Below are 8,054 nucleotides of genomic sequence, written 5' to 3'. Positions count from 1 at the left end.
CCTGTGGTACCAGGCTAGGCCTGCAGACTGCTCTAACAACAAAAGGATGGTTTAAGGCTCTATAGCAGCTGGCACACATTTAATCTGTGGGAAACACTGGTTTTGTGCATCATATTCCTTTATTTAGCATATGCAGTATTTTACTTGATAAGGAAAAGCTACTGCAAGACATATTTGTTTTCTTCTCTCTAGTCTTTCAAATGGGACCTTTAGGTTTAAGGCGTGTTCCTGTGTCAACACAATTAATGTGCAAGCTACATAAAATGAAACCGAAGGCAAATTAAAGTGACAATTTGTGGTGAAGTTGCCTGAGCATGCTTTTTTTTCCTCTTTCACCACGCACACACACAGCAGAACGAGTCCCATAATGTCAGCAGCTCTTCTGTTCAAACTGGTTTAGTGGCTTGTTAAGAAATGTTTTCACACAGCTTGTTTTAATATTTGTCCTACTCAAGCAACACACAATTTTAGATGCAAGCGTTAACTAAAGACCATAAATACTTCTAACATTCTTTATTTAGCAAAACATAAAGCACAACCTGCCTAATGACAATGAGGCCAGTGTGGACAAACTACTGTACAGTAGCATAAGCTGGATTCTGTCCAAACATTTCTATAAAAAAAAAAAAAAAAATCAAAACACATGATCGAGATCAAATCTGTAAACTCCATACAAAGTGATGATCTAAAGTGCTTTTTTAAAAAAAACAATATATAAGACAGCAAGCAAACTGATACTGTGATATAATACTTTTCCTTCACAAAAAAAGTCCAGTGTGAAAAATGTACAAGTTACAGTTATAGAACAGAAGAAACAGTGAAGTATAATTACCTCTGACGTACATCATTCAATCATTTTCCATTAATTTTTCACCTTTCAACTAGTCAAAGTCTTTTCTTAGATTGTTTTTGGTAAAATTGTTTGGAACAGCTGTTCAAAACCTTAGAGCATCCTTTACGCAACTTTTATCACCCTTCCACACCCCAAACCCTCAGTGCTGTTTAGCCCCTATAGACTCTTTATTACATACCCACACATATCTGAAACTTTCTCACCTTCATACCTTATTCCTTTATTTTCACTTCCTGATCAACAGCATGAACATACCATCATGACTGGGAATACTAAAGCTCAGTTTCTGGACTGATAAAACTCAGCACAGTGAATCTAAACCTGCTGTGGAGCTTTAAATCCACTCAGGAGAAATATTTTCCTTCACATATAACACCATATCATCTGATCTCATGAGTTTATCTCTTTCTACTTTGTTGTCGTAGCACCTTTCTTCTTTTCAGGATCATCTCATGGAGTTTGTCCAGGCCATCCCTGAGTCCGTCTCCTATGATGGCACAGGATGGCTGAAGATGCCAGGGCGTCGCAGGGCCCAGTTCTTTTAGCGCCAGTAATTTCTCAATTTCAACTAGTCCCAGAGAGTGTCTCAAGTCCTGCTTGTTGGCCACCACCAGTAGGGGGACTCCCTGGTTCTCAGAGGTCTTGGCGATTTTATGAAGCTCTGTTTTGGCCTCCTCCATGCGCTCTGCATCCACAGAGTCCACCACAAATATGATGCCGTCTGTGCATCGCGTGTACGATTTCCACAGGGGGCGTAGCTTCTCCTGGCCGCCGACGTCCCAGAAGTGGAACGTCACAGTCCTGTTGCCACCCAGAGACACTTTGACCTTCTCTGCATTGAAACCTTTGGTGGGCACAGTGTTCACAAACTCGTTGAACTGCAGTCTGTACAAGACGGTAGTCTTTCCAGCAGAGTCCAGACCGAGAATGGCAATGTGAAAAGACTGGAAGAACGACATGCTTGAGAAGACGCTCGGTTGTTCAGATAATCCATTCCCCATCTTTCCACATGGGGAAAGAACAGGTTACGAGGGTGGAATAAGGCAGGTGTCCAGGAACGGCCCTCAGATGTGTTTTTACTCCAAAATGACTGCAGCAGCTACCTGAAAAACAGACACCATGTTATTTTGGTTGAAATGATGACTTCACAGGATCAAGTCATATTAAATTTCCCATCACTCTCTTCCTGTAAATATAACCACGACAATCTGTGTAGTACTGCTCCAAAACATGCCTTCTGGGTGGCTGTCTGAGAAACCTTTTGCTTCATATTACTATGAAACATTAGCAAGAGCTTATCAGATACAAAGAAAAGCACAAACAAGGGGGGAGTCAGATGACAAGATATTGAAGAAAGAAATCCAGGTGAGAGGCAGCTCGGGTAAAGTCCAAATCCAACTGGCAATAAACCAGCCCATGACATCAACTAACTCTAGCTGCAAGCCAAGAACTTAAAGATTAAACCTAAATATAATGAACAAAAATATAATGTAAACATTTAGTCAACATGGCTTCCCATGCCTCTTTCTATCCTCCCGCCCCCATAATGCATGTATCGCCTAAAAGTTCATATTTGGGTTTTCCAGCCTGCAGGCTTTGTTCTACATCACATTTCCATTCTTAGGCAGGAATTACTTTGGGGAAAGTCCGTATGTAAGCAGAATCAAAATTACAGGAAGAAGAAGTCTGCAAAAGATAACTTGTCTCAGGAGACCAAAACAGAGCTACAAGTCAAAATTAGACATATTTGTCAGGAGGACAGCCTCATAATAAACTCAAAATTGTAGCTGGTTTCTATCAAACTTTAAGTCAGATATTTTGTTTTTGGATTAGCAGTCAAACACAATGCCACCCTACAAAACAAAAACAATCACTGCTTCTTTGATTAAAATCTATTGTAAATCATTGTCAACAATGGATATTAATCCTATTCTCTCTTTATTGAGAAAAACAATGAAAATAGCTGTTGTGGAAGTACTGTCAGAGGTTTTTTCCTGTGCAGCACCTTTCTGGTGAATATTATGTACATAATAAACAAATTTGAGCCAATTCAATTACCTGTGAGGCAGTTTTTAAGTTCAGGGGAAGACATTCAATTTGTTTACTGTATGTAGTCTGAGTTCAAACTGACAATATTATGCTGACAGCTTGGGGAGCTGTAACCGAGTGAGGGCACCAGTCACAGTGGCGTGACAAATTTATTATTTAATTTCGTGGAGTTTATGGCTGCCTAAATCTATTAAATTCAACGCATAAATGCAAATTTCAGGCAAATACTGCATCCTTAATTGTATCAAAACTAAGTGAACACTATTTGCATTCAATTAAGACATTTACTGAGCAGCTAGACGAATGCAATGTTATTTCCAGACCAATAATTCCTTACCTACCAGTCTGAGCCTTCTGAGGAGAAATGATGAAACCTACGCCCTTCTGAAATTACCTGCGATCCTCTACAGCTTCTTCACGATCTAAAAATCCAGCTCAATGTGTACTTCTCTCCCTCTTAACAGAAAGCCCTCGCCAGAAAGTAACCTTTCCTGTTTGTCTTCCAAGCCCAGTGTGGCTCTACCGCTGATGACGCCGCTGCTGTGTATTACCATTCTGGAACAACGCCCACACAGACACTGCGGGCCGATTTGATTGGTGCGTACGCTCCTATCTCTGTTATTTGATTGGCTAATCCAGCTGTTACTCACGTGTCTACCCGGGAATCAGGATCACCTGTTGCTCGGACAGTCTGTCACACCATTTTGTTTATGGAGTTAGGAGTTTTTTAAAAGAAAATGTGGAGCCAAATACCATGTCTGAAATCTGTGTTGCTGTATGAAAGCTGGAGAAGCGACTTAAACTGATCCCCATAAGTAACAATGGCACATTATTTATGCTATTTTTTTTTATCTTTTATAAGTATTATTTACTTTAATAACACGTCAAGCAAATGCACTTCTCTATTTTGATGGAGTTCATGGCATCACCACGTAGACTAAACGTAGCTTAATAGATCTAGATACACTTGACAACGTAAGTCGGGTAAACAAATTGTGTTATTTAAAAGAAAAACTATAAACATCTAAGACTGTGTAGAACGCTAAGCGTGAATTAAGCTAGCAACCGCGCGTGAAGGACGTTGGTGACCGTTATCTTGTACATTCAGGTTTAAATTACCGTAGTTTTAGCTTGAAGAATCGGTGTGGTTTTCCCAGTCGGTCCCTCGCTTGTGTGTAGTTGAAGACTGGCAGACTGCACGTTTATGCGTCTGTGTGTAGAAACAGCGCCGCCCCATTTACCCGCATGTTTTTGTTTAAAATGATTGGTCTGAGGGCAGGACCAGCGCCATGCTCTCTGAAGCCCGTCCACCATCAAAGATAACAGTAACAGTGACCACGGTCTGTAGCCACAGACTTATGTAACCTGCCTCTGCTTCTGAACTCAATTAGATAACCGTAGTTTGTTTCATTAGTTTGTTATATTAAATGAAAAATAATTAGTATGAATATATAATTATATTTTATGATAAAAATAGGGATTTGTGTATTTCATTTCTCTATTTTACTCTCCCTCTCACACTACTTGTCAAAAGTTTGGACACACTTTCCCATTAGATTTAATGGAAAATTATTCATAAAACGTTAGGGATATTCAACTTTTGGATGAAATTTACAAAAAATTACAAAAGTTCTTGTTAAACTGGTCATGAATTTAAGGTATTTAATTAGAATCATGCAATGGTTATTCCTTCGTTTTAAACCATTTATAGAAAGAACAGTTAACTCACAAAATGTCAATGTCTAAATAACTTGTCACGTGTTAGGTGTCATCTTGGTCTGATGATGGCAAAATGTGAACATTATGATGAAGGAAACTATTTTAAATACAAGCTGTCATTGACCCAGAACTTTTAGTAGGATAAGATGAGATAATGCTTTATTGTCCGCTTGCACAGAAAATTGCACTGCGGTACCGAATCAACAATCATTACAGACAAGACTGGAGTCATACAAAAACAAAAACAATCTATAAATATCCATTAAAATATCAGCAAGTAGATAAAATTCATTAAAACAAAAACCATTGGAACTTCTAGAAACAATAAACTACAGCACAATACTACCTATTGAGCAGTGTGATGGAGTGTGGAATAAGTTAATGTTTATATTTTTTCCTCCTGTGGAAAGGCACCCTGAAGCATCTGTCTGATAGGAGGCGTTGATGCTCATCATACAGGGTATGAGAGGAATCTGCTGCTATCTTATTTGCCAGTGTAAGGGTGTGTGCAGACCAGCCATTAAAGAAACAGCTCTCCACAGGTTGACCTACTGCCTTGGAGCAGATGTTCAAGTGTTTCAGAATCCTGGACTTCAGCTGGACAGAGAAGCCACAGAGCCAAACTGGACCTCCATACTGCAGGATGCTTCGCATGGTGGCGCTGCAGGAACTGCGAGGATCTCGCTGCTGGCTCCAAAAGACCGAAGTCGCCTCAAAAAGTAGATCCGCTGCTGTACTTTGTTGCAGATGTAAACCACATGATAGGACCATGAAAGGGCGTCGTCCACATGCACGCCCAAATATTAAATATAGTAAACAATTTGTAGTTCAAACAGTTAATCACCTTAGAAAACAGCATGTTCTGAAATAGGTTTTACTTGTGCATCCAAAAGATTGACAGAAAGTATATATATATATATATATATATATATATATGTATATATATGTATATATATTGCAACCAAGCATTTAAAGCAATCAAACACATGTGTGTTTAAGCACAATTTTAATATTTGACAGCTATAATTTTGGAGAATCTCCCATGACCCTGAACTGGGTTACATGGGTAATGAAAACCGGTGGATGGATGATGTCCCGTTTTCTGCACAATATTAAGAAAACATATGTGATACCATTAATAAATTCTGGAATTACTTTATGACTTACAACATATGAACAAAACTTTGCACACGTGTAATAACGAGGGCTGTATTCCACTGCTGCACGGTCCCGTTAGTTAGTTAGTTAGTTACTTGTTGAAAAAAGCAGAATGTCTTCTAGCTGGACTCCAGCCCTCACTGAAACAGCTGCTCCTGTTTTAAGCCAGCATTTCTTTGGGACATTGCAGTTGACTTTGCAATAATGATATTGCACATGTTGATGTAAGAACATAACATTCTCAATATATTGTGCAGCCCTAACCCAAAAATATTGGAAAGATTTCAGCATGAATAAGTGAAATAGCCCTGATGCAGTCCCAACTGCTGCAATATATATAACAGATTCATTTCTGATTGCTATTAGAAGTGTATTGTTCACATTGTTCCTCTATAATCCCTTTCAGTTCATGTTTTCTGTAAGGAGAGGTGCATGTTATATGACAATTACATAATCTAATCAGACATGACCTACTGTTTTGACAATTTTCACACAAGCAGGAACTGCTAGTCACCACATGTCAGGACTGAATATTTGGTTGCTTTTCAGCAGTTTTAAAGCCACATTTTAATTTGATGGCCAAGTCTTTTTATTTGATTGACAGCATCAAGAAGACAAGAAAATGAATTTCAACTATGAAGAGAGAAAGTATTAGTAGTCAAAGACGGAGGGTAGTTTAACATTTAACCTCGACACACATTGAAAATACTTTCTTTGGGAATAGGAGCTTGGGAAAGCTGTGCAAGTTTCCTCATATTTTGTGACCAAACTTTGAAAAACACATTTGTTTTTCAGAAATGTAAGTTTGCTATTCCAGCTGTGCAGAGCTCTCTTTCCAGCCCATCTCACATTGCAGACTGTTTTGCTGCAACAACTCACCTCCCATGTGATTTCAGAGTGAAACTCCTCCTTCAGACAGACATAAACATGTCAGTTACTAATAATAATCTAAGCCCGTCTCTTGCAAGTACAAGTGCTTTAACTTTGTTTTAGACACAAGCCCTGTTATGTCGCATTGCAGCTGTTTTAGCTTGTTAATGTAAGCATGGGTCTAACTAACCCATATACAAAGAAAACAGAGAACAGATGGAAAAGTCAAGAAATAAACTAACATGGGAAAATGATGAAAATGTAGAGAGAAGAAGAGGTCTTGAGTTAAAAATTAAATAGAAATGGCAGAACTATTATTATTTTTATGTTAACTGTTTGTTTGGGTGGTCTGATTCTAGTGTTTCAGTTTGGCAAGCTACAAACGGCACAAAGTGCTGTGGTTATGTCTGCAATATAAAAGACTATGGTCATGTTTCGGTTTAGGAGTTTGTCTGGGCAGCACATAAACCTGTTAGAAAAGTAAGACTAGCTATTAACAAAGCACAAAAGTTTATACTATCACATAAGTAAGCTTCATCTGTCCATCATTCATCTATATCACATATTCCACTGTATATATTGTATTTGGCAGCTTTTCACATTTTTTCTTTGAAGCTTGTTTCCTAATTTACATAAAGTATAATGTACAAAGACACACTGCAACCTTTATTATCAGAGCTGAAATTATTCCTTTTATCTATGAAGGAGTTTAAATAACATAAACACATGGCAGATCAGACCCGGGTGGTCTAATGTAGAGATTGATATTCCTTTCATTTTATATTTAGCCTGCCAGTTATGCAGAGTCACAGATGACCCATTAACCACATATGTGGAGCTATTTTAGATATGTTTGGAACATGTGACGGCTTCACGTGCTTATAATTCTTTGTGTGGTGAAAGAGCAGCTGTCAGTGGAGCTGCATGACACCACTGTCCCTTCATGCCATCTGCCTAGCTGAATAATATGAGAACCTGCCAGCTCAGTCATGTTCTTCTCAGTTAAATCTGGATTTTAAATATTCTTTTTATTATTTGGACTGAAATGCAAACACTTCCTAGACATACAAAGGCACTGGATCAAGCTGAGAACTGAAATAAAACAAAGTGCAGAACAAAAGAACAAAGTTAGGAAATTACTGACAACCTATTGATGTTAATATAGTTTTAAAACCAATATAAAGGAAGTTTTTTTTAAATGAGATGGATACTAGATTGCCTTTAAAGATTAAAAAAAGTCTAAAGGAAAAAAATGTCCTTGGCTTACTCCAGATAACTGGTAAACATAGCATGAACTGAATATTTAATGGACATATACATACATTTTCAATTATTTAACGTTTTCTTTTTCACGGTTTATCAAAATATGTTAGTTTTGAAGAGTATTTTAAAGTAAAGAAGAGGA

At 38.1% G+C, this 8,054-nt stretch overlaps 1 protein-coding gene across 1 annotated transcript; it reads right to left on the bottom strand.

The window, feature by feature from the left end:
* Positions 1–498: 498 nt before the first annotated feature.
* arl4aa (ADP-ribosylation factor-like 4aa) lies at positions 499–3,664 on the bottom strand. The gene is made up of 2 exons (XM_041988594.1): positions 3,244–3,664; positions 499–1,956 (listed from the first exon to the last, which is right to left on the bottom strand). The coding sequence occupies exon 2, from the start codon at positions 1,852–1,854 to the stop codon at positions 1,252–1,254; it is 603 nt and encodes a 200-aa protein (XP_041844528.1). The 5' UTR covers positions 1,855–1,956; positions 3,244–3,664; the 3' UTR covers positions 499–1,251.
* Positions 3,665–8,054: the final 4,390 nt, after the last annotated feature.

This window comes from Melanotaenia boesemani, chromosome 6 (genome assembly GCF_017639745.1).
Source record: "Melanotaenia boesemani isolate fMelBoe1 chromosome 6, fMelBoe1.pri, whole genome shotgun sequence".
In the NCBI taxonomy this organism is placed as follows: domain Eukaryota; kingdom Metazoa; phylum Chordata; class Actinopteri; order Atheriniformes; family Melanotaeniidae; genus Melanotaenia; species Melanotaenia boesemani.
The sequence above is the reverse complement of the archived record's forward strand: the minus strand, read 5'-3'. Positions and strand labels throughout refer to the sequence as shown.

Coding starts and splice junctions, on each gene's coding strand:
- arl4aa (XM_041988594.1), bottom strand. CDS start 1,854: ATGGGGAATGGATTATCTGAACAACCGAGCGTCTTCTCAAGCATGTCG.